At 48.9% G+C, this 27449-nt stretch overlaps 1 protein-coding gene across 2 annotated transcripts in view; it reads right to left on the bottom strand.

Moving 5' to 3' along the window:
• FAM184B (family with sequence similarity 184 member B) overlaps nucleotides 1–27449 on the bottom strand; it is an 856462-nt gene that overhangs the window by 523566 nt on the left and 305447 nt on the right. For both annotated transcript variants that reach the window (XM_086964049.1, XM_086964050.1), the window contains exon 12: nucleotides 17927–18043. In XM_086964049.1, the coding sequence (XP_086820175.1) occupies nucleotides 17927–18043 (117 nt within the window). The remainder of the gene's footprint in view (nucleotides 1–17926; nucleotides 18044–27449) is intronic.

The following is a 27449-nucleotide window of genomic DNA, read 5'->3' as shown; positions in this document are numbered from 1 at the left end:
AAAACTCACAGACCATTTTCTAACGGCTCACCACACTACAAACGACATGAAGTGGACGGTCATCGAACAGCTGCAAGCTGGCCCCAACATCCAGGCCCGCTTATTTGAAAAGGAACAAAGATGGATATATAGACTTTCCACTCATATCCATGGGCTTAATGACAATATCCCTTGGAACTCTGTGCTGAGATGAACCCCTCTTTTCTGTCGGATCATCATCTCCCACAGTTACTCTTACACCAATGGCTGTCGGTCACTCTTCCTCCCTACTCGGGCGGAGTATGCCCCACTGACAGAAGATACCCCTTCAGTCCATTGACAAGATCTCCAGCAAGCGACTCAGGATATACCTTGTCCTGTTTCCCATCCCTTTCTAGTGTTTTCCTAATATAACACTTTTTTAGTGTTTTCCTAATATAACACTTATGGCATACCCCCCTTGTGCGTCTTTCACCACCTAATAGGCCATTGGCTTATATCCCCCACAGACTGTAGCAACCACTCCTGTCTGTATCTGATACTCTGGGCGACATACCCCGCCACTACAGGGCACTTTCATACTCATTTGCCCAGACTCAGAGCTATTTTGTACCCCTCGATCTCTCTGATTCTCCCATAACACGGCGCCGGGGGGCACACACCGCTACTCCCCGGCCATCCTTGTTTACATCCCAAGTGCGCAGGCGCACCTTTTGGCCGTTGCCATGCCAACCGCTCCGCCCACCACCAGCATCCTAACCTCGCGCATCCACGCATGCGCGGCTTCCGCACTACCACGCATGCGCGGCTTCTGCCCGTAACCTTGCCTACCGCTGTCCGTCCAAGGCACCCGTACCTTCGCTGCCTGGACCGGAAGCAACTTCACGCATTTAAACACCACACCCACGCTGACTCATTCCTACCGAGCAGCGAGCACGGGGTAGTAGGTGAACTTCCTGATCACGCCCAGAAAACTGTAAGTTATTCTTTTCTTCCACACAGGACCAACAACGGAGGCCTACGCCAGCACCTAACAAGGAACCTCCTCCTCACTTCCAACATATCTTCTCTTTTTTGTTAGACTATGTTGGTACCGGCGTAGTGCCCCCCTCCTGCCTGATGCAGCTCGAGTTGAGCTTTAGCATTGTAAGCCCTGTTCCTACCTGCCATTCCTTAAGTTTTGTATCATTCCATGTTGTGTGTGTATTGTCAGTCGAGTTTGTCTCTTTGTTTTTAATTGACCACATACTGTGATCAGGTCATACAGAAGTAATTTAATGTTACCTAGCTGGCACATTACTCAATTCACGGCGGTACACAATATGAGCACTCCTACATAGTGCACCCCTGAGTTTGATGCCAGCATGTCTTTTTCCTAGATAGCACGCACTAAGGCCAATACCAGACCTTACTCCATAGACATTCTATCTCAACAGCTAAGAGCACGTTTGCACAAACACATGTAGACACGCTCAGCTCCGATGAAGGCACTGTGCAAAACACCACTGTGGGAAGCCAGAATAATTGCACGTATCCTGCACTCTAGCACTACACTACGTAACAGGATAGTAATTATTTTATTCATTTCTTTTCCTTCCCAACAGGTTTTAAAGCACCCTCCACTTAAGGTGTGCATCCCAGAAGTTGATTTTTTTCTTCTGGTTGTCCGAGGATTTAGGACTGGGTGTGTCTTTTAGGGGGCACATACCACCCACTTCCTTGGTTTTTGGTCCTGAGGAATACCGGGGATTTTCCCCAAAAGGTAGAAACATGTCGACCAACACATAAACTAGAGATAAGTGGACCGTAACTCCCCCACTTCTATCTCAATCTGATTTTTTTAATTTTGTCCAGTATCTTTTTTATTAAAACTCTATACTAAAGAATACCAGGACATTTTTAACACTCACATTTCTTTTTTTGCACCCCACACTTCACTACCAGCTCCACTGCAGTTGCAGGTGTTGAAGCACACCCAAGTGACGCTAGGCCACTTGGGTGGGCCCCGATGATGAAGCAAGTCACCACCAGGTGGTGAGTGAGGGGTTTCCTAACAAAGGAAAAATACTTCCTGAGTTCAGACAAGAGCCTTCACATACCCTCATCGGGTAGTACTCCTCCTTTTTGTTCTTTTGATCAGTAAGTCAATGCCCATAATGGCGTCAGGGGAGTTGGAGGAGAGTAGAAATGTCGCGTCAGTGGTGTTGTTTTCTAGGTCAAAGGTAATAGGTACGGACAGGGGGTTAGTGGAGGGCGTTCCATCGAAACCTATCGACGTTATGTGTGAGCCAGACAAGGGTGCCCTTGGAGTCAGTCGTTTTGATAACACACTACGTGTCGCCCCAGTGTCTACCAAGAATGGAGACTCTGTACCCAGGACCTTAGCGGTGACATAAGGACCTTGCTGGTCAACACAGAGCTCGACTGGATCCCTCCCTTGCCCCTGGCAGTCCTATGCAAAGTTGGGGGCATTTTCACCTTCGGACAGCTGATATTGGTTCCGTCGGGGACGGTCAAATGTGTTCAGTCTCCCTGATCTGTCATTGCTGGTGTCGTTGGTGTTCCCTCGTCCTTGTACTCTATTTCTCGGACCATCTGCCACATCCCTGGAGTCTCTATTTCTATTCATTTCTAGCAAAACCGGACACTGGGATTTCCAATGGCCGAACCCTTTGCAGAAGGCGCATTGGTCATTGCTAATGTCTCTACGTCCAGTGTGGGATGTTGGGGTGTGATCTTTAGGAGGTAGATCTCTGGGGGTGGTTGATTGGTAGTTCCCCCTTTGGTGTTCCCGTCCTACCGCTATACCCTGTATCTGGGCTATCATTACCCTTTCCTTTAAATCTTTCTTCTTTTTCTCGGACGCCCTATCATTCTCATTCTTTTGGTGCTCGTAATACTGAGCCATCTGAAGGATAGCTGCGGGTTTGGAGGCCCCCCAACTACTTTCACTCGTCTGCAGTTTTTGGGAGACTTCTTGTGTTAGTCCCTTTACATAATTTTGCACAAACAGGTGCTGTCCGGTTGCGGTGGTCATGTCTTGGCCACTGTAGTCGGAGAACACTGTCTCGAATCGGGAGAAGTATTCTGACACATCTTCCTGGGGTTTCTGTCGACAGGCCGTGACTATCGACCAGTCTACTTTTCTTTCCGGGACCAGTGTTTTTAACTTCTGGACTAGTTTGTCTGGGAGTTCCAGTATGTCCTTCACTGGTTTACTCCCCGGCTCTCGCTGTCTATCTAGTTTACCGAGTTGGTCCCAGGTATGTCCAAACAGATCCGTGTGGTCAGCCTTCCGGATTTGCTTCCACACATCAGCTGGCAGGCATAACCCAAAGAACAAGTCAATGTCCGCTAAAGTCATTATTGTCGAACCCAAGGCTGTGCCTAATTCGGTATAAAATGCCGTCGGGTTCTTTCTTAAATCGGGCAGGGTTTGTTTGAAGGTTAGGATATCCTGTCGGTCCCATGGTTGGTAAACCCAACTGTACACAACCCTCCCCTTTGCATTTTCATTATTAATATCATCGTTCGTTCCCTGGCCCCGTGGCGGGATCCAGTAAGGAGCCGCTTCTCTGATAGGCATCATAGTATTGGCTACTTCTGCCGAAGTTGTTTCAGGGACCGTAACCTTGGCTTCTGGTTTCTGTTCCGCGAGGTGGCGGAAGACCTCAAGCATTTGCATGAAGAGTTCCGTCGCCTCACGTTCAGTCCCATCTCCAACATCAATCTTCCTATACAGTGTTGTTAGTTTAGCGGGACCCTTACTCTGATACCTATCTTCATACGCGTTCAGGGTGTGGTAGCTGAATCGCAAGATGAAATGCCGTCTGTGGCTGTCGGCATGTGAATTATATATGCTCATTGTGTATTCTTCGCTCTCCCTTCGTTCTACCAATGTCTTTGCTATTTTGTCGATCCCATCCCGCTCATCTTTGCTTAACCTACTTAGCCTGGCTGATGATTGTTTGCTAGCCTCGGGGTCGTCTGACGAAGTTGTTAATGTGGCTGGTGCGGAGGCCGTGAGGGCCGGTGCACTAGCACTAGGGTCACTTTCACTCACACTCGGGGCTTGCAGGTTTCGTTGGCTGGGAGCATATGGAGGGGGCATGTAGATGATTGGGGGACCTAGCAGTAACTCATCGTTTGCCCGTTGTTTGGAGGGCAATTCAGGGTAGAGTGCAGAGGGGGTCCTAACAGGGCATTGGCCTGTTGACCCTGATTCTTGGTTTTGTGTAGCTTCTTTTCTTTCTTTTATTTCCTCTTCTAGTTGCTTTGCGGCTAGGTGGGCTGCCTTTCGTAATTCTTTCCCTATTTTTGCTTCTTCTCTTTTCTTTCGTTGTTCCGTTTCCTTGCGCCACATGCCGATACTGTCGAGCATGGTGGGCGTGGTCTTATTTTTCTGGAGCGCTATTTCTAATGTTCTTATTTTATTTTCATTAAAGGAACCTATCAGTGGCCACTGACTTTCAGGGTTCTTTTTCGTATATTTATGCCATAGTTTAGTGTAAGCTATAGCGACTAGTCCATACTTAGTGAACATGTCCTTATTAGGGGTGCCCTCCAGTGGAGCTGGATGGTTCATCTCTAATAAGCGGTCCGGGCTGAACAGGCTACCAACCAGTGGGGAGAAGATAGGCATGACGGATTACAACGGGGACAAAAGTCTGCACTACCTATCTTATCACGGCGGGCAAAGACTAGGCAGAATATTTCTATTCTCCGTTGTTTGCCGGCGGTGAATACCTCAAACGAACCAATACCGAATAATCGGTCAATCAAAACAATTCAGTGGGGAGAATAAGTGGGCACGAAAAGTTATCGTTACCTACTCTTTCTCTCCCTGCAAAGAGAGACCTTGTTCTTCCCTGTTTGCAGAAAAAGAATCTCCAGACAATAATCCACGAACGACAGTTCGGGAAACAGTGGGGGAGGAAGATAGGCACGACGGATTACAACGGGGACAAAAGTCTGCGTTACCTATCCTTCACTGTTTGCAAAGAGAGAGCCTGTTGTTTTTCTCCGTTTGCAGACAGCGAATCTCCAGAGGTTTCAACAAAGCGTAATACTAGTATTATCCAAACAAAAACAATTTTCCTCAATTCGTCGTGTTTACACGACCTTACCCGGACCGCATGGACGGTTTCCTGTCCTCTGGATCCAGCGCCCGATCGTCCTCTCTCCTTCGTGATGTTCGCGGCACTCCTGATGGTTCCCAGTCAGGACCGTAGATCACTCGAGAGAGGTCTGTTCAGAACTAGTGAAGGTCGGATGATCGGCTGTCAGACGAGGGTCTATCGGACACGAGCTCTTCCCGATAATTGCAGTCGTTCACTCTGTCATCGGGACCTCTCCCACTGGATCCACGTGTCGCTGATGGGCCCCACGCTTTGGGACGCCAATTGTGGAAAAAGGTAGGGCTAGGACCTTTCTCAAGATTTGCCCGGCGCTAACCGCCCTTGTACCATTCAAGTTTACCAAGCAATGAGGCAGGCGCCGGAGACCAGAAGGCAGGAAACAGAAGTTTATTCCGACGGAGCAGAACACATCAGATCAGACAACAAGGTATCGTCTCGAGGTGCTCTAACAGCCTCTCGGAGGCCTGGCCTCTTATACACTGGTTTATGGCATGTGACCTTTCTTTATTACAATCAGAACATTGACATAAAGGAAAAGACATCCCCGTAATCCTCGTGTCCATCCCACCCCCATGTATCCCCACAATAGAGGTCCTCAACCTGCTGATAAGAGGAGGGGGTCATCACGCAGCTGAGTGTTCCGTCGAGTCTTAGGATGTGTGCGCCTGATCAAATCACAGGGGGTGGGGAGGCCTGGATCAATAGAGGGTCCTTTGAAGGAGAGCGACCTCGTGCAATAAGGGGCAGAGAATGATATCTGCCGGCTTAGGCGATGGCCTCAGACCTGTGTGGACAGCTGGACACGGGGAAAGGGGGTCATCAAAGGAGTGGTATTCATGCTGCGTGGACAATCGGGCTGAGGGAAGGTTTATCAACAGAGGGGCATTCATAGGAGGAGAGGAGGTGCTGGTCAGGCGCTGGTGTGACTCCCAAGGACGGGGTCATGCAGAAGGGTCACGCTCATGAGGGGGAGGGAGGGGGAGCCAGGGTGCGCGGAGGCTGCTTGCTGGGTCAGAGAGGCGTGCTGGTGATCGATCGTGGACAGGGAGACCATGATATCTAAAATGGCTGCCGTGCACGTAGTACATAGGTGACAAGCTGGCGCAGATGATGTTCAGATCGCAAACTAAAATTCCACAGTAAGGGATGAATGGGAAAAAAAAATTGGCAAATTTTCACCTATCAGGAAAGGTCAGTAGGGCAATATTACAGCCTTCCCATGCCTGAGCAGGACATACTGACACTGTGTCCCAAGAAAGTTAGAGTATCGTGTGGTCGACAGTGTTGAAGACCTCTGACAGATCACACACTGGCCCTCGTACAGTACATAAGGAAGCCTTGAGGAAAGCAATGAGAGCTACCTTAGCCTGAAGCCTATCTGATGGAGTTTATGAGGTCTGTCTTCACTGATATAGGTGTGGATGTTTTCCCAACAATCGTTCTCATGATTGCCAAAGAACAAAGGCTTGAAATACAATAGCGGTTGACTGATTTTTTTAGGCTAAGCGGGGGGTTTCAGTGGTGGTATTAAGATTGAATAATTTGCGGACATTCACACAGGAATTCTGGACCTTCCCCACTTGCCTTGATGATTTGGACACTATTTGCTGACTTGGACAGCAGGAGTGCTAATAGAGGTTTCTGGTGCCGACAAGTTATTGAACACGGAGTCTTGAGAACAGCAAGACCACCCAAACTGCTACTTCCTCAGGGTCAGCAGAGGGGTGATGTCATGTGTGATGACACCATCAGCCAATAGGTGATTTTTTGTCTGGGATGGGGTTTAGCTGTGTGCATTTAAGGGCATTTTATGCAGTGAGTGGCTTCTATGCCAGTCTGGGATGTCCATGTAGGAGCTACTGGTACGTCAGGTGTGAACAGGAGTAGGGCGAGAGGCTGCACAGGTGGCCAAGTCAAACAAGACAAAGTGGAGGATGGGCTGGAAACAACGCCCCTGTGAGGAGAGCCAGGGAGGGGGTTCAAGGAGATAGTAGAATGTGTTATAAGCACATGCGTGTGTAACCCTGTGTAGCTCAGTAGAAGAGGAACATGCCTGTAGTGTCCTGCGGCACAAAGGACACGGACGCTGGCTTTGGGAATTCTTAGCTCACTTTATTTCATCCTGTTTCTTTCTCATCGATTCCCTTACTGCCCTTTTCCGGACATAACTCCTCCCTTTCCCTTCTCCTCCCTCATCCCGCCTCCTCAGTCGAGGAGGTCCTGGGGCCTAACATTTAAAGCAACATTACATCTCCCCCTTTCTTAACAAAATGAGTTAATTCACTCTTCTTGCATACACAACTGAAAAAACAAAATGTCACATAGTTACAGTTCTTCAATCAGACGACTCGGTCTCTTAATGATTCGGCGAGGACGGACAGGGACATCTGGACAGTCAGGTTCTCTTCCATCATGAATCACTCTCAAGTGCTGGTCACTGCTTTCAGGTTCACACGGTCTAGTTTCACCATTGACAGGTCCAGTAAGTAAATCTTTAACTTTGGGACTGCACTTCTGAAAGTGCGCCACATTCCTGGTGATTCTCTTCTCATCCGATTCAGCGGTGATCATGGTTCCCTTTTGTTTGGTAACTACCAGTGGAGTTACATGATAACGACAGTCAGTTTTCTTTTGCTGGTCTTGTTTCATTAGTACCCAGTCACCTGCTTGAATCGAGGATGGTGCAGCTCTTCTACGGCGATCCGCATACGTTTTCATGGCCTCCTTCTTGAGTCAGTCAATGCCAGCTATGTCATCAGGGTCAGAGTCTTGAGATACTGCTCCTTCATTCCAGTCAATCATGGGTATTCGAGTGCGCACCAGCCGGCCCAGCATTAGGGTCGCAGGGCATTTGCCGGTAGTGGAATGAGGCGTGTTTCTATAAGCTCGCAGGACTTCATTCAGAACCATTTGAGTATCTTTCCGAGACAATTCAGCCTGCTGAATGGCTTTCTTTAATGTGGACATAAATCGCTCAACCATTCCATTGGCCTGAGGCCACAGAGGTGTAATTTTGCGATGCTTGAAATTGAGATGTTTGGCAAAGTCAGTAAAATCTTCACTATTTTGGGAATGCCCCAGGCGGCGAATACTTCATCCAAGACAGGTATTGTGCTGGATGCTTTTGTTGACGCAATGAGTTGTGCAATCGGAAAACGGTAGTACTCATCCATAATAACCAGGATATATTGTCCAGATTTAGATGGCCCGAAGAAGTCTACAGCAACAATCTGCCACACACCCTCCGGCAGTCGGGACATTTGCAGTGGGGCAGGAGGATCAGGTTGACTGACCAGTTGACATTGGGGACAGTCCTTCAGCGTGAGCTCTACCATTTGGTCTAACACTGGAAACCAAACCCGCTCCCTCAGGGCTCTCTTGGTGGCCACAATGCATCTGTGGCCTTCATGTGCTAGATTGAGAATGCCTTGCCGTAGGTGCTTCGGGATGACTATCCGATTATCTCGTAAGAGTAGGCCATTTGTGGCTACTGACAGTTCCTCTTTCACATGTTTGAAAGCAGCAAGTTTATGGCTGTCAACTAAGCTGTTTGGAGTGTTGACATCTAGGTTTCTCCAGCGTTATTTTGTATTCGGCGTTTCACATCTTGCAGAGTGACATCTTCAAAAGTGGCATCCAAGATGGCTTCTAGGGGGACTGCTGGTGGTCGGGCCTGATCTACCACAAAGCATATGTATTCCTCGGCCACAGACGGTCTGCACTTGGTTGTCTCTTTGGGGTGCCTCGACATGTAGTCAGCAGGGTTTTCTGCTTTTCCAGGCTTGTGCACAATTGTATAGGTGTATTCTTGGAGTCGAAGGCCCCAGCGTTCTATTCTCGGTGGCATCTTAGCTGGAGGGTTGCCAAAGATAGTGATGAGCGCCTGATGATCGGTGATCAGGTGAAATGTTTTCCATATATGAAGATGGGAAAGTGCTCACAGGCCCACACAACCAAGCTTTCCTTTTCGGGCTGCGAATAAGCTTTCTCTGTCTCAGTCAGACTCCTGCTGGCATAGGCAATTATGTATTGTTGTTCACTTTCAGAGTCATATTGAGCTAGAATGGCTCCCAGCCCCACCCCCACAGGACTGGCTCCCAGCCCCAGCCCCACAGGACTGGTGTCAACGGTAATCTCTGTCTTTCTCTTTGGATCAAAATACGCCATGTTGTCGGCTGACTCTACAGCCGCTTTGATTTCATTGAAAGCTTGTTCACATCCCGCTGACCACAGAAATGGGTGACCTTGTTTTGTGAGTTGTCTCAGGGGATAGCTGATGGTTGCATAATCCTGGATATACCGGGCACAGTAGCTGGCCATCCCTAGAAGGAGCGAACATCTCCGGCATAACGAGGGCTGGGAGTAATATTCAAAACAGCCACTTGTCTGGATCCGGTCTCATCCCCGCATGTGAGAAGATATGGCCAAAGAACTTCAGCGTGGACTTATGGAACTCACACTTTGCTTTGTTTAACGTGAGGTTAGCTTCCATTAATGCATGACAGACTCGTTCCAGGGCGGTGTCGTGTTCCTGTGTCGTAGACCCGTAAACCAGGATATCATCACTGTAGTTTAGGGCGTTAGGGATGTGATGAATCGTTTTTTGAATGGCTTCTTGAAAGATTTCAGCAGCAGAAGACACACCAAAACTGAGTCTCTTATACCTAAAGAGACCAATATGTGTTGAGAACGTTGTAATGTAGCGTGACTGCTCATGCAGCTCTAGCTGGTGGTACCCTTTATTAAGATCCAGTTTGGAAAATATCTTTGCTCCATTGAGTGATGCGATCATGTCACTGATATGTGGCCAGGGTGTCTTTCCCTTTCAATGGTGGTGTTAGGCGCCCTCATATCAGAACATAGACGGACTTTGTCCGGTTCACCCTTCTTTGGCACAACTACTACAGGAGAGACCTCTCAATTATGTCAGCTTGAAGCAGATCCTGTAGTTCCTGTTCGACTGCTTGTTGGAGATGAAAAGGGATCCACCTATGATGTTGAGCTACTGGAGTTATTTGTTCATTAATGTGTATTCGAATCTGACAGTGAGCCATCTTTCCCAGGCCAGCAAATAGCTTTGAAGATTTCTGAACCACATCAAGTTTGTTGTCTACCTTGTATAAGATGTCCACCAGTCTTAGTCGTTCAGCAGTCGGAAGACTCAGCAGACAGTCAGCCTCTGGCCCTTTAATGACGTGTATGTAGGCATGAATGGTGCGTCCTTGATATGTGAGATGCGTTGAAAGTTTTCCCAGATAGGGGAGTGGCTTTTTGGACATCCAAGTGTAAACTCTCACATGAGCAGGACTTATTTGGGGTGGTGACTTCATCCTCTGATATTCCGCCACTGGTATGTAGTTGAGGGAGGCTCCACTGTCCATTACAAATTTGGTCCAGTGCGTGCCGATGTGAATGCTGAGTTGTGGATATTTCTTCAATCGGTCATGGTCAGCGACCATACATATGTATTCATCACTGTCCTGTGAGATGGGAAACAGTTACCTCGATTCTTGAGAAGGAGTGCGTCGGGATCGATAAATCCGGTGCGACTGGCAGCTGGAGCGGGATGACCCTGTTGAGAGGTCTCTGTGATCACGTACTGCTTTGACATGGTGACGCGTGCTTGATGGTCGAGAGGACCTTTCGTGATCTCTCTGTTTGTTCTTCTTGTAAGTTCTACACATGTTCTCGAAGTGGTTCTCTCCTCCACACTTCCTGCATTGTTGTCCCATGGCTGGGCATCCCTCTGTGTGGGGAAAGTCATAGCCACAGCGTTAGTATTTGAGATGGCGTTCACGCGGCCTGTTGTTTTGACTGGAGCTGCGACGCCTTCGGTTCCCGGGTTGTTGTGGCAGTTTGGACCAGGATGACCTCGGTTTTACCAGAGAATATCTGCGTGTGTTGCGAGATTGGAGCCTAAAAGCTTGTTCCCGCTTTTCACTTCTCCCTGCTTCCATCTTCTTGGCATGTTCTTCAGCCTGATCGTGCACCCGTGTCATCTCCTCAATTTCGTCTAGAAGTAACTTTTCTTCAGCAGCTTCCGCCGTAGTGATTCGGATAGACAGCCTTCGATGAGTCTTAGACGAAGGGCATCCTCAGTTGAAAAGGAATCAAACTCGCAATACCGAGCCAATCGTCTGAGACGTGTGATGTAGGGGCACATGGGCTCTTCTTTTTCCTGAGCAGCTAGGTTGAATGTGTACCTCTCATAGTCAATGTTCCTTTTGTGCAAAGATTTCCGGTTCAATGCATCACACACAGTAGTGTAAGATGCTGCTTCGGCTGCAGGCAATTCTTTTATGATTTGGCCGACATCTTTTCCTATTAGATTCCGTAGCGCTATCAGCTGTTGACCGGCTTCCGTTACGTGCGAACCCTTCATAAAGTCTTCAAAGTCTTCAAGCCACTCCTTCCATCGAAGACCCATACCTCCTCCTGTTTTGAGAACTAACGGTTCTGGTGGACGCAGAAACAACACTCCAAACACCCCCATCTGTCCAGCATTGGCTTGCGCCAGACCCACTTGACGATGTGGTGAGTTAGACATTGTAATGAGGCGGCCTTCTCTCAAATCTGCCCACCGACTGAGGCGACAGCTTCCTCTGTTACTTCGGACGAGGCGCACTCCAACTACCTGCTGGACGTGCTAGACTTTACTTGCAAGGGCTTGAAGCAACTAGTACACAGGAGAACACACCGTAGCCACATGTGCAACTTCTCAGCTGAATTTGCCAAGGCTTGATGATTTTCTGATCATTCCATTGAAATCGCCAATGCTTGATGATTTCCCACTATTTCACTTGATTTTGTCAATGATTGATGATTTTCTGATGTTTAAATTGAATTTGCCAATGCTTGATTAATTTTCCAGTACATTTACCAATGCTTGATGCTATTTTAGGCCCTTTGCCTGACTTCAAGATGGCCGCCGGGACTTCCTCAAAGGGGATTGGTGGAGGCGCCTGACCCAAAGATGGCCGCCACGAACTCTCATGCCCCACGAGATTTTGGCCTTTCCCACACCGGCAACAGCTCCTCCAGCACCCGGACCTCTCTAGCAGTCGGAGAACGAAAGGAGACACTACTCACAGGTACTGGGGCTCAGCAGCACGCGACTGGGGTGGGCACCCAGATCGCTGTTGTACACAGCAAACGCGGGACCTCCACGCTGCCCTGATGTCGGGACGGGCTCACAAGTGCCCTTCAAGCCTTCCTGCTGTGCCAGCGCCGGGGGGCTCTCAACACCCCGCAGTCCTTCAGCAATATCAGACGCGACCGGAGTGGGCACCCGGATCGCGACACGCCACACCAAACGCGGTCAGGGTAGGTTCCCGAGCCGCGCCACGTAGGGCCTTCAGAAGCGCTCCACGCGATCGCACAGCACTTCATTGCAGCAGCACCCACAAGGCACACGCCCACAACGCATGGGTCGTGGCCACCCTCGTCGCCAGTTGTAGTGTCCTGCGGCACAAAGGACACGGACGCTGGCTTTGGGAATTCTTAGCTCAATTTATTGCATCCTGTTTCTTTCTCATCGATTTCCTTACTGCCCTTTTCCGTACATAACTCCTCCCTTTCCCTTCCCTTCCCTCATCCTGCCTCCTCGGCCGAGGAGGTCCTGGTGCCTAACATTTAAAGCAACATTACAATGCCCAGTGGCCATTAGGAGGGAAGAGGAAATTAGGGATTTTACTGGAGCAGGATAAGAGTCCATGCTGGTTACGGGTGTGGCTGGGAGGGGACGTCACAGGGAGATATGGCTATAGCGTAGGCTTCTCTCAACAACAGTGGTAGCAGTGGTTTCTCTTCATCGGGTACAGGAAGGGCAGAGTGAGAAGACAACCTGTCCCTTACTACTGGCCAAATTCCCCGGAAGTGGAAACATGCCACTGTTGTCCCTCTCTTAAAAAACCACATTGGATCCAGCCAAACTGAAAGGTTTTATGGCTATTTCTCTACTCCCTTTTTTCTCCACAATAGTAGAAAAACACAAACTATCAGTTGATGAAATATATCAAGTCCAAAAATATAGAAGGTAATCCTGCATCTTTCATAATGCTGGATCTGAGCGCAGCGTTCAGTACCGTATCCCATGGCCTTGTGCTTGAGCGGCTGTTGTCTTTAGATGTCTGGCCTCTTTCCTTGAGAATCGGATCTTCCAAGTAATACAACCACCTTTCTCTTCTGAGGTTTTCCCATTATAGCAGCCTAACACTGTTCAATCTTTACATGCACCCCCTAGCTGATATCATCGAGCATTTCAGTGTCAAAATTGTGTCATGTGCCGATGACACCCAATTGATAATCACGCTAAATCATGATGAGGCCTTTCATCTGATTGTTTCAGATCTTTCTTGGTAGAACTTGCCCAAAGGATTGATCGTAGCGGCCTCAGGATGAATGCTGAGAAAACTGAGGTGCTGGTGGTAGGGAAACAGCCTTCTATGTGGTCCACAGCATGGTGGCCAGATGTACTGAGACCAGTACCAAGCCCCAAACAGAAAGTTAAAAACTTCGGTGTATGGTTCAATAGTAACTTTACCTATGAAAATCTGATATCTTGTCTTGCTGGCATTTGTTTTGGCACCCTAAAAATGCTACCGATGTTTGTGTCTCCTTCTAGAAGCTGTCAGGAAAACAGTAGTCTAGGAATTGATCAGTTCACGGCTGGACTACTGAAATGTATTGTGTTTAGGTGATAATGATGATAGACTTAAGAAACTTCAAAGGGTACAGAATGCTGATGCATGTTTGTTATTGAAAATTTCTACAGTCCTCCATTGGCCAAGCACTCGCTAAGCTGCACTGGCTCCCAATGAGGAAGAGAGTGATGTTTAAAACCTTATGTTTTTGCCACAAAATTCTGAGAGGAAGCAGCCCTCGCTACGTTCATTTTCTGATCAAGGCATTTTGCCCTAGCAGAAGTCTCAGGTCATCTGAAGCGGCATTGGCAATCGTTCCTAGAGTGAAGAAGGCACATTTGGGTGGTCGGTCCTTCAGTTTCTTGGCTCCCAAATATGGGTATACTGTTTACATTAAATGAGTGGTTCTGAGTCCTAATCAGGGCTACTAGCTGCATCATTAGGGTCAATGGAAGATGAGGAGCCCCTGTTACACTCCTTTTCAGGAGTCAGTGCCAGCTGACACCAGTTTCAGAACCGATCATGGTTTTATTTATAAAGTTTTATATAGCGCGGACATGACCCACGGGGGTAACAGAGCGCTTTACAGGACATAATTATCACAAGTTGTACATACAATCGGGAATCGCATATAATACAATATAGGTGAGGTAGACATTGCTGTATGATTACAAGCAAAGGCAAGTAGGCTTCTAGGAGTTAAAGGTTTAAGATGACAATTTGTTCATGAGAAACATTTTTGCTTCCTTTTTGAAGGTGGTATAGGAAGGGATGATTCTGCGTAAGTTTATTTTTCATTGGCATTCTTCTCCCAAAGTGCTTCAGTATATCTCTGGGATGATTTGTTTCCTGTGTTTCTACCAAACTGGTGTAGGGTGCAGGCTGAAGATCATCAGAGGCAAACTGGCACTACCCCTTTCACCAAGCTATCATTGTTATTCAGGGATTCACAACTTTAGGGCGGGAGTGGGTTTCTTGACTTGTACAAGACTGTTACAGAAAGGAACGAGTTCTAGTAGAGACCACATCACTGGGGTAGTCCATCCCTACTATCGTGATCATTGTGCTCGTTCCTCATAAAGAGAATAGTCTAAACTTGTCATCCATTCCAAGACTGCTGCCAATCTCTTGTTTACACCATTTCTCAATTCAAAGTGTCGTCTAGCGTTGTGTGCTCGCTTTTCCCTCTGTGTCAGGGCTGTCTTGCATACACCTTGCATCTTCAGGTCCGCACAATCTTCGTATCCACAAAATCACGCTCCATTAGCTACCAACAATGCACCTCTCGTCAGTGTGAGTGCACGTTGCCTCTAGTGGTGAGTTTTCGGTATTGCGTGGCACCTGCTTCTTCATTCTTTCCCCTCCAGTCGCCATCATTCTATCTGATTCTCAGCCAGTGCTCTACTTGCTCGCAGCCATCAGCCTTACGGCACGCCAATAAGGAATTTGATCATTTAATCATTGAGGATAGTATTGAAGATAATATTGAAGAAGGCTGAGGGAGAATGTAGTTTGGTTTACCATTTGTGGTGGTCTGAAGGCTAGTTGGTAAATGGTTACAGTGGTCAAGAGGACTGCGTGGTGAACTGTGCAAGTATAAACCTAGCAATGTAGGCAGCGTTGAAATGTGAGACCAGAAATGGCAAAATGAATCATTCATATGCGCTGAAAGAGGGGAGAAGGGGGTTGTAGCCTCAAAATAAACATGCTGTAGTTCAGAAGATGAATGAGCAATAATGATGCCTTTAAATTTTGTTTTTGTCGTGTCATATTTACTATTCATTTGGGCTATGCCTTCTGACAAATTGCTGCTTATTCTTTTAACATGTAGATTGGTTTTTACTTCTCTTTCTCTGCCAGCAGAGTTAGAGGATTTTGTGAAATTAGCTATCTAACAATCTTGCTTGGACTCGGGGAGAGTGTAGAAGGAAGGGTTGTAAGATGTCAGTTGTTTTCCTAACGTAAACTGTACAAATATTTGAAAGCAGCTCTGAAGTTAGGAAAGCACAAATTAATCACAGTTTTCTTCTGTAATTCTAAAGTGTGATCGAAACAAAGATTTTAATAGGATCGAAACAATTCAAGACACTTTACCTGATGATGTGCATCCGATAAATATTTGCTGAAACCTGATCTCCACGCTTTCATTTTTTAGGTATGGGAAGATTAAGTGATTTGCCCAGAATAACAGGATGTTGAGCTGAGACCTGAACCTGGTTCTCTAGTTCTGAGTCTTCAGCTCTGGCCGTAACGCCACATCCTCTCCCATTGTTTGTATGCTAGTTTTGCCAGTAAAACGTCACGTCAATGTGAATTGTATTGCCATTTCAGTGGATATTGTGCTATCTGTAAATTACAATTTGCCACCTCGCCATGCTTTAATAATATATTTGCAACAGTGTGCTCCAAAACGCACTAGCATCCAAATACCACAACTTTGCCACACTCCTCAGTGATGTAACATCAACAGCAACACCCCCACTTCGAAAATTCTTCCAGCACCACTGCTCTCAGTCCACGCAGAGGAATTTTCGGTACTGGCACTGCAGTTTGAAGAAAGGGTTTTTGTGGACAAGGTTCTATGAAATGGGACACTGCGTGTCCTGCTTGGGTCAGGGATTGTGTAAGGAGGTCTAAATAAAATGTTAATTAAAGGGGGGAGCATTTGTTTGCAGGTTAACTAAAGTAGGTACTTCATTTAACCTACCAATAAATTCTTGCCCATTCTGGCTGGACTGTTCCTAATGGGCTTAGGGTCAAGACTGATTTGCATATGGCTGGCCAGACTGGAATGGCATGGTGAGCAAAGACACGATGGATGTATGCCCAGATCTCTGTACTGGGGTGAATGTATGACATTGTTCTGCATTCTGTCCTCAATTGTTCTTTTGCGTTTATTAGGCATTTTTTCTAAATATTAGTTAGTGCTCAGCAAGTAAACAGCCGACACCCGGGCCGTACTTTGACTATCACTGATGTAGGTTATTGACTGCCCTCCTTCCATCTGTGTGGCTGCCAGAGAAAAAAACATAAATTACCTAGTTATCTATGACACTGCAATAGTATTCCAATGTCATGTGTGTGCCCCTTCGAGTTCAAACTTAGGCCGCTGGATAAATAAACAAAATGATCACAGCTCCATGTTGGAAAAGCACTTTTTTGTGGAAGCACACAACTTCTGCCCAATAAAGCGTTCAGCAGGTCCACATGTGGGTGGAGCAAAAGCCCCTTTCTAGTAATGATCACATTACGTAATTGATTAATTGTTCAGAGACAGCTGCGCTGTCAAACCACACCTCGACTACCCAAGTTGGCCCGCATGGGCTGTTTTTTTGGTATCTCACTAATGGAGGTAACTTATATTTTGGCGCCGTGGCCTAAACGGGTAAGCGTGTCCTTTATGGGCAACATAAAATTCATGTTGGAATTCAGAAAAACGTGTTTTTTTGAGCTGCCAGGCATTGCAGGCAAAGAAAGGGTTTGCTGTTTTTGAGATGGGCGATCTAGGGCGCGACGTCGTAAGGAAGGAACTCGGGGGTGGGACTTCCTGGGTGCGTGGATTTTGTATTTATTTATTTAGTGTATTTTTATAAAGCGCGGACATTACCCGAAGGTGTCAGATCGCTGTACAATAGAGCTAGTTACGTTACAAGAGAAAAGTTAGTGTGAGATTTCAATGCAGAGGTTAACGGAAGGGAAAGACGTAGAGACTGGTAAGGAAGATTTTAAGCTGCACAGGTAGGATGAAGAAAGAATTGTGAGTCATGAAGAGGGGATGGCACTAGGCCCAAAGGGAAATTATTATTTAGGTTACGAAGAAGTTATAGGGACTGGCTTGTATTAGGTTGTCTGTAATGGAAGAAGAAAGCTAGAGTAAGTGACTGTAAGTAGGTCTTTCCGCACTTTTCACAGAGTCTTCGATAGCTCCTCCATCCCGACCAACGCTGCAATGAGAGACATCATTTTAAAGCGTCAGGGGTTGAGCGGTGCTTTACTGCCACCTGGTGGTTAAGGAAAGTAAAACCAGTTGACCATAAAAGAGGATAATGACACACAGGGCTGACTGAGCAAGATGGACAGCATAAAGGTATTGAGGGAGAAGTGTTTTAGCACATTATGGGTAACATATACGATACAGTTTTGTAGCAGCAGTTGGAGGTAAGAAACTTGCCTGATGTTTCCTCAGTCCCTTCAGATGTTTCAGCTCATTCAGCAGCTCCTCAATTTGCTTTCTTTGGTTGCTACAGGAAATCTGATGCTCTGATAACTCTGCCCGAAGGGAATCTGAAAACAAAAACGAAATGGAAACTATGAGTACTGACGTCCAGGTACAACTGTACAAATGGATGACTGTGTATGTGTGTTCTCCAACTCCCCCCACCGCCCCGCTCGAAAGCTAAATCAGGATGTGAAAAAAACATGTTAATTTCTTTTAAGCATGATGTGCCAGCATGACATAACTGCATCCTACTGTATGGGTTCAATATTGTTTTGTAGAAAAAAAGTCAGCCAGGAGTCATTCATTCATTCATTAGTAAGCTTTATTCGATTTCAAATGAAATCATAACCCCATAAAAAACATTACAGCATAAATATATATATATGTGTTAAGAACAGATGCATCGATCATAAATGACTATATAAAAAATCATGACATACAATAAACAAGCATTTGCAATGCAATAGGTTTCGAATTTACACGAGTTTAAGCTATTGGCAATGAAAATAGCCTAAACTCGCGTAAATGCGAGACCTATTGCAAATGATTTTAGTTTAAAACTGAGCGTGGGCCGCTTCAAGGACACTGTGCTCTTTTTTTTTTTTTACTTTAACACTGAGCGCGGTGTCCTTGAAGCGTGCACCGCGCTCACTATTAAAGTTGAAAAAATAATAATAAACAGAGCGCGGTGTCCCAGAAGTGAAAGCCACGCTCAACATGAAAGTTAAATATAAATAAATAAACAGAGCCCGGTGTCCCTAAAGCGGGCGCTGCGCTCTGGATACAAATACAAAAAAGCCATTTGCTTTGCTAATAGTATTGTATTCTAGCTTTGCATTATTTAGTGTATATTTGTGATATGTGCATATATTTGCTCTCGCCTCGCCCCTTTCGTCCGCCTCATGCTATTGTAACCCTCACTATACGAAATTAACACATACTATTCTTCTATTCATTCACCTCCCAATTCGAAAACACTGCTCTTTTCCTACTAACGCTATGCTTTAAACTACTACACATCTAACAAAACAATTCTAACTACATACAACTACAACATATCACAAATATACACTAAATAATGCAAAGCTAGAATACAATACCATTAGCAAAGCAAATGGCTTTAACTTAATCATAGGCGGGACCTATTCCATTTTCAATGCTTGTTAAGTAAGGATATAGCTGAATGGGCCCTGCCGGCTGAGAGCTTCGATTTCTGCTCCTGAATCCATCTGTATGTTTCAGAAGGACTGAAGCATAAGTGAGGCAAAGGCGTTCATTAACTCTTGGTCAGGCATTCTCCAAGGTGAGGGTACAGGCCAGTCTGCCAATAACTGCCAAGGTTTCCGATGGCTATATGTGACATTTTCATAATTTCATGTAATTATGGGTCAGCCACCTCAGTTGTTTGCACCCGTTTTAAAATCTTACAGTATCTCAGTCTGATTCATTTCTGACATTTGTATGTTTCCCTGTCTTCATTGCTTGATTTTTTTGCTCGTAATAAAGTGTCACTCTTACTCGTCAAAATGTCACTCATAATTGCATTTACATTTTGAAAATGTCACTCATAGCAATCTGAAACCTTGGCATCTATGGGTGCACTCACACAACTTCAGACACTCATGGATAGACTAATGGCCACACAGAAATGATTATAAACACGTAAATGGAATCTACATGTGGGGCACAAACATGCAGACACGCAGATTTTAAGCCACCTCGTAACACACGGGGAGAATAAAGGAGTGATCGACCCACTGTGGGTGAGAGAAGCGCACGTTCAAATGAGATATGCATGTTTTTTAGACAGACGGTGACAGGTACAATGCAGATTTAGAGATAAAGTGAGAGGCGCTATACGTTGCCACACAGTGATTGCGATATGCACGTTCAGACATCCACACACGCGCGAACAGGGTGACACACTGAGGGAAGAGTAGGAAGGCGTATGTGGCGGGAAGGACTCTTATTCTGACACTACTTTCTTCCTTCCAAATGAGGGTCTGGAAAAACTGAGCAGGCGAGCTTGGCTCCCAAATCACAGCACTCCCACTGACACAAAGCCAGGCAGAGGAGAGAGAGAGAGAGAAAGACCAAAGCAAGAATAGGGCGAAGAGACAGTGAAGAATGAGGAAACAGGGGCGCGGGAAGTGAGCGCGGAAAGAAGAGCAAAGAGAAATCAAAGAATATGGAGACAGAGAGAAGGGGAGATATGGGAAAGAAAGATACAGCAGCAAGATGGGCCAAGGAGAATGGAGACATAAGTGGGGATCGAGAGAAAAGTGAAGACTGGCAGCGGAACAGGAAAGAAAGAGAGGGGGAGGAGAGAGGGAATAGAACGTAGAGCAAAAGAAAGAGAGTGAAACGGAGGAGCAACACAGACCAAGAGACACATAGGCACGCAACACAACAAATGAAGGAGAAAGAAAGTACAAGGGAAGACAATGAGCGTTGGAAAGTCCCGAGACACTGCGAAAGAAATAGCGCAATATGCAATGGAGAGAAAAAAGAGGGAAGAGGATGGAGGCAAAGAGCGCTGTGCAAAATTATACACCACTATTAAAACAGAATTAAAAAAATATAAAATACAGCGTTGTAACAGCAGGGGCTGAATAGCGTTGGATTTGTCATCTCAGGAGAGAAGCTAAAATTGTACAAGACCTCGCTCCAATACGTTAAAATACTTGCAGCCAGACTCAGGATAATATTTATAAGGCAACTCCTTAAAGCTGAAATAAATGATATGGCTTATTGATGACAGTGTCAGTTCCTATTCCAGAAATGTTCAGAGAAAGAGGGAGATGTATACAAGGCCGTCTACTGTTTCTTAATATTGAAGAATGTGGCTTAGTTTCCCTTGTGTGGGCCAATTGTAACATTTTTAAGCCAAGGTTGAAGAGAGATGCGCACTACAGCATTTCTTCGGCAACATCCTACAGGGGACGTGTGAACAATGTAAGTGTCGAGCCACTGTACGAGATAAGCATCTCAGCTGCTCGCAGCTCTTCGGGGCGGATAGCACACTGAGGATAGTGACCCAAATGAGAAGGAAAGGGGCGGGGCGAGCCAGGGAGTGGCTAAGATGTACCCCATGAATACTTTCTTTCACTTGCTGATGGTCTGTAGCTTTGTGACGGAGCAGTGGCACAGACTGACAACTACCACTGCAGGAGGGAGGTGGGGGTATTATTCTTCCGTGGCCAGAGGTGGGAGCGAACATAACATAACAGGAGCGAAGATACAAGTGACAGCCCGACGGCTTCACAACTGGAGTTAGAAGGGGGACGAGAAAAGCTGCATTCGGCGTGTAGTTTAGCTACGCGGTCAAACTGACAGCCTAAGGTTTTTGACAGATGAGACAACTTGCATAGCCTTGGTTTACGGTCACTCACCTCTGTACCTTCCTTCGGTATTTCGGTGCCGGCGGCTGACGGCTCCTCGGGAACCTGCGGTGCCGGTGCCGTGGTCTCCATGGGCGGAAGAGCTCGCCCGCCTTGCAGCCGGCTTTTCCAACGCATCCCACCAACCAGCGACTGAAGCCGGCCCCTGCAATTCTCGTGAGAGCCTAGGGAGCGCTTTCGCCAAAACGCACAAAAAACAAAGAAGCTTCGTCCGCGCGCACTCTCTTTACTAGGGTTCTTACAATGAGAGCAGTAAACATAAAATATAGACAACACGAGGAAGTAATTACAATCAGCGCTTTCCTTTGTGAATATAGATGCACCGCAAATAACAAGTCACAACAACTGCACAACAAGTCAGGTCCCCGGGCCGGCAGCCAATCACAGCGCAGCCCGGGGAATGACGTCACGGGGGTGTCCCGGCCGGCAGATTCGGGGGCATGTTTTTCGCCCTCTCCCCTTCCCATTGGCTGCAAGGTAAAATTCCAGCCAATGGGAAGAGGAGAGGGCGGTACTTAAAAAAAGACACAGAAACGCCCCTGAATCGCGTTTTCACGGGGAAAGCGTGATTGACAGCCTCTCTCTTCCAATGGCTAGCCTCCATGTATGGAGCTAGCCAATGGAAGAAGGGGAGTGTTCAAGTCCCCCATAGTGTAAACAAAAGCTTTCGCCCTGGGCGTAGCACCTGCTTCGCAGGTGCTACGGCCAGGTCGAAACCTAAAAACATTAGACAATAATATTAGAAAAATACAGACATTCAAATATGAATATGCCATCTAAAAACGCCGTTAGCATATACAGAATTGCACATGATTAAAACTCCTTTCCCACAAAGATTGCTGCCCACATAAAAATGACAAAGAGCAGCATATATACAAAGAAGTTAAGGTTTGCAGAAACAAATATGCGGGCGGCATTGTTTGAAGTTAAAAGGCTTTATCACTGGAACAGTATATCGTTTCCTCAGTTCTATATACAGTTTACAAAGCACAAGTTACTACTTGTGTAACGATATATCTGTAAGAGACATTAGTTAGTGATAGATTCCTTACCTTAGAATATCCCCAGGCGTCAGACTGGATCCGGAAACTTTAGCGTAGCAATACCCCTGCGCGTCGGTAGGTGTCGTCTGCGGCTCCGCGTCCGTCGTCGGCAGCGCCGGAATGACGTCGTCGGAGTACTTAGACGCCGCCCATGCGCGCTGACGTCAGTTCTGATACACAGCTTTTCCGCGCCAGATACGCAGAGCCATGATAGAACCAACACTGGTGCCATGAAACTAGGGCCCTGAAAGGGGATGACCTTAACCCTAGATATCGGTTCGTAGAACGGGGAGGATGGGTGGGTCGGTAACGAATCTATCACTAACTAATGTCTCTTACAGATATATCGTTACACAAGTAGTAACTTGTGCATCTGAAAGAGACACGTTAGTGATAGATTCCTTACCTTAGAATAGATACCCCAGCAATACCAACCCCGGTGGTGGGTCTGCGAACCAATATCACACCAGAAAGTCCTGGAGGACGGAACGGCCAAAGAAGCCATCCCTCCGGACTTGACTGTCCAGGCAGTAGTGTCTTGCGAACGTGTGCAGCGAGGCCCACGTAGCTGCCTGGCAAATGTCCTGCAAGGGGACTCCTCGGCCCAGGGCAGTCGTTGTTGCCGTGGCATGAGTGGAATGAGCCCACAATCCAGCAGGGGGCTCCTTTTTTGCCATGGAGTAACATGCCTGAATACACAAGATGATCCACCGCGAAATGGTCCTCTTGTGTACTGCCTTTCCCTTCTTCGCGCCCACGTAACCAACAAAGAGTTGGTCATCCACCTGGAACTGGCGTGTGCGATCTAGGTAATAGGAGAGCGCACGTTTTGGGTCCAGACGGTGGAGCCTCTCTTCCTCTTTCGAGGGATGCGGAGGCGGAAAGAAGGTGGGCAAAGTAATGGACTGCCCGATGTAGAAGGCTGTGACAACCTTGGCCAGAAAAGAAGGTTGTGTACGCAACACCACCTTGTCTGGATGAACAGATAGGAAAGGTGGAGTAGAAGAAAGAGCCTGGAGCTCACTCACCCTCCTGGCAGAGGTGATGGCGACCAGGAAAGCAGTCTTCAATGTGAGAATACGGAGAGGACAGTTATGGAGCGGCTCAAAGGGAGCACACATCAGATAAGTGAGAACAAGATTCAAGTCCAACTGGGGCATCACGAAGGGAACAGGAGGGAACATGTGTGTGATGCCCTTCAGAAATCTATTTACAATGGGGGACTTGAATAAGGAAGGCTGATCAGGTAGCCGTAAGAAGGCGAAAAGAGCAGAAAGGTACCCCTTAAGAGTGCCCAGAGCAGAGCCCTGCTGGGCAAGGGAAAGAAGGAAGAGCAGAACTTCAGAAAGGGGTGCAGAGAGAGGATCTACAGCCTTTGCTGTGCACCATGCCACAAATCTGTTCCACCTGCAGGCGTATACCGACTTTGTGGAGGGACGCCTGGCTGCCAGAATGATATCACAGACTTCAGGAGGCAAGTCAAATGGCCTCAACTGTCGCCGCTCAATCTCCAAGCTTGTAGGTGGAGACTGGACAGGTTCGGGTGCAGGACCGTCCCCTGCTGCTGTGACAGAAGGTCCTCCCGAAGAGGCAGACGAATCGGGGGATCGACTGACATGCTGAGTAGCTCGGGATACCAGTATCTTCGTGCCCAGTCCGGAGCCACAAGGATAACCTGGGCCCGGTCGCGCCTGATCTTCTTCAGCACTCTGGGCAGAAGTAGTATAGGCGGAAAGGCGTACAATAGACCGCAACTCCACTTGCGACGAAAAGCGTCTCCGAGCGGGTGCCGCCTTGGAAATTCCAACGCGCAGAACTGATGACATTGCGCGTTCTCTTCTGTGGCGAATAGATCTAACCAAGGCTCTCCCCATTGCTGAAAGAGGCCTTGCGCCACGTCCGAGTTCAGACGTCATTCGTGATCCATCATGCACCGACGGCTGACCTCGTCCGCCCTGGCATTCAGAGAGCCTGCCAGGTGTTGAACCACTAGGGTCATGCCCTGATGTTCCAGCCACTGCCAGAAGCGCAGAGCCTCCTGGCATAGGGTCCACGACCCCACCCCGCCCTATTTGTTGCAGTACCACATGGCGGTGGTGTTGTCGGTGAACACCTGCACTACACTCCCTCGGACAGAGGGGAGGAATGCCTTCAGTGCTAGACGAATCGCCCGCAGCTCCAAAACGTTGATATGGAGCCGGTACTCCGCCGGAGACCAGAGGCCTCTGATCTCCGGCTCTCCCATGTGGCCTCCCCAGCCCTGGAGGGACGCGTCCGTCACAACCACGTGCTCCGGGTGGGGTAGGGAGAGGGATCTGCCACTGACCCAGTCGCGGTCCGTGAGCCACCACTGCAGTTGTCTCGCAGTGCCCTCCGAGATCAAGACATGATCGGACAGGTTGCCCTGATGCTGGGCCCACTGAAACTTCAGGACCCACTGCAGAGCCCGCATCCGCCACCGGGCGTGATGCACCAGAAGGATGCAGGAGGCCATCAGCCCCAGAAGCCGCAGCGTCAACCTGACCGAGACTCGGGATAACTGCTGGAAGATGGGAATCAGAGCCTGTATATCCCGAACCCGCTGTTCGGGAGGGTAAACCCGAAACTGTGCCGAGTCGAGAACCGCTCCGATGAAGAATAGCTTCTGAGAGGGACACAGGTGCGACTTCGGCACATTGATGGAGAACCCCAGCAAATGCAGGAGATAGGCCGTAGTCTGGAGGTGGCTGACGACTGTCTGGGGCGAACCCCCCTTCAACAACCAGTCGTCGAGGTAGGGGAAGACTGACACCCCTTGCCTGCGCAGATGAGCTGCGACCACCGCCATCACCTTCGTGAACACCCGTGGGGCGCTTGTAAGGCCGAAGGGGAGCACAGTAAACTGAAAGTGCTCTTGGCCTACCGTGAACCGCAGGTAACGCCGGTGGGCCGGCAGGACGGGGATGTGGAAATAAGCGTCCTGTAGGTCCAACGCTACCATCCAGTCTTCCGGGTCCAGGGCAGCCAGGACCTGAGCCAAAGTCAGCATCTTGAACTTCTCCTTCCGGAGGAAGCCGTTGACGTTCCGTAGGTCCAAGATAGGGCGTAGGCCCCCTTTGCCCTTCTTGGGTACCAGGAAGTAGTGGGAGTAACATCCACACCCTACTTCTGGCCCAGGAACGCGCTTGATGGCCCCCTTGGCCAAGAGGGCCGTGACTTCCTCTTGCAGAAGTTGCAAGTGATCCCCCGACACACGGTGGCATTGCGGTGGCATGGATGGAGGGGACGCCTCGAAGGGGAGGGAGTAGCCCTTCGGACGATCTGCAGCACCCACCTGTCCAAAGTGACTGTGCGCCAGTGGGAGAGGTGATGGCGAACCCTGCCTCCCACAGGCGTCACATGGGCCTGAAAACTCGGACTAGGAAGGTTTCGAGGCGGGTGCTGCCAAGGGAGGTGTGGACTGGACTCGCCGTGGTCCCGGACCGCCGCCACTGCGGTTTCGACGTCCGCCACCGCGCTGTTGAACATTTTGCGGCGCGTGGCTGGCAGTACGTGGGGGGGCGCCCCTTCCGTGGCCACGAAAGGAGCGAAAGGCACCCGATTGCTGGCGTGGGGCCGTGAGGCCCAAGGACTTGGCCGTAGCCCTGGAGTCCTTAAAACGTTCCAGCGCATGGTCTGCCTTGTCGCCGAAGAGGCGACGGCCATCAAACGGCATGTCCAGGAGTGTGGCCTGGACATCGGCCGAGAAGTTGGCGGACCTCAATCAGGCGTGGCGTCGAACCGCCACCGTCGTTGCCATCGCCCTGCCCAGTGAGTCCGTTGTATCCAGCCCACACCAGATAGAATAACGTGCTGCATCTCGGCCCTCCGCCAGGGTTTGGGCGAGTTTAGCCTGGACCTCCTCCGGGCATTGTGGCAGCACCTCCGCAACCGTGTCCCACAGAGTGTGGGTGTAGCGGCCCAAGAGACAGGCGGTATTCACAGACCGCAGCCCTAAGCTAACAGACGAGAACACCTTCTTCCCGAACTGTTCGTATCTCTTGGATTCCCTGTCGGGCGGGGCCGACGGGAATGCGGTCTGGGAGTTGGAGGCCTGGATGACCAGACTCTCGGGGGTGGGGTGGGTGGACAAAAAGTATGGGTCGCCCGGGGCCGGGCGGTAGCGTCTGGCTACGTTCCTATCCACAGGCGGACCCGTGGCGGGCTTGGACCAAGTGCCCACAAGAACATCACACAAGGCCTCATTGAACGGCAGCAGAGGCTCACTGGAGCTTGACTGCTGTTTGAGGACCTCAGTGAGGAGGTTAGTCCTCACGGCCGCGACGGGGAGCTTAAGGTTTAAGGCCTTAGCTGCCTTCGTCAACACTACACTATACGTAGAACCCGCCTCCGAAGCCACAGTCGGAGGGGAGCTAAATCCAGTGTCTGGCGAAGTGTCAAGACCACTGGCCTCCCCAAGCTCATATGTCCAGTCCTGTTGAGACTGGCAATCCAGTGCCAGAGGGTCCTCAGACCCCTCCCAATCCTCCTCGTCACCCGTACTCTGCAAAACAGAATCAGTAGACGGGGCCTCCTCGTGGAAATAAAAATCTCCAAAGGACGTCGGAAGCGGCGCCCATCGGCGCCGTTCCGGCGCCAGAGTTGGACCGAAGGAGACATTGGGGACGGCGTCCACAACGGGCGCCGGGGGCGACACCCGTGGGGCCGGCGCCGGTGAGGTCGTAAGGTCGACCGGCGACGACCCGGATCCGGAAGCGGATCCGGTGAGGTCCTGCGACGCCGAGACCGAAGTCGCCGGCGGCATCGGGGCCGAAGCACCCGGCAGCATCGGAGCCGAAGCACCCAACCCGCTAGGACCTCCGGTCGGGGCCGCTGGGCCCGAAGGCGCCATGGAACCCGACTGAGGAGGGAGGGACCTCATGGCCATGAGGTACCGCTCGATCTCCTCTGGCGTCGTGCCGTGCCCATGGACCCGAAGGTGTGGGGCAGGCGGCGACGCTTGCTACTCCCCGCGGAGCCGCGTGGGAGGTGTCGCCCGAGCCCCCGGC

The sequence above is a fragment of the Lissotriton vulgaris genome, chromosome 3_2, assembly GCF_964263255.1.
Source record: "Lissotriton vulgaris chromosome 3_2, aLisVul1.2, whole genome shotgun sequence".
Lineage (NCBI taxonomy): Eukaryota > Metazoa > Chordata > Amphibia > Caudata > Salamandridae > Lissotriton > Lissotriton vulgaris.
The sequence above is the reverse complement of the archived record's forward strand: the minus strand, read 5'-3'. Positions and strand labels throughout refer to the sequence as shown.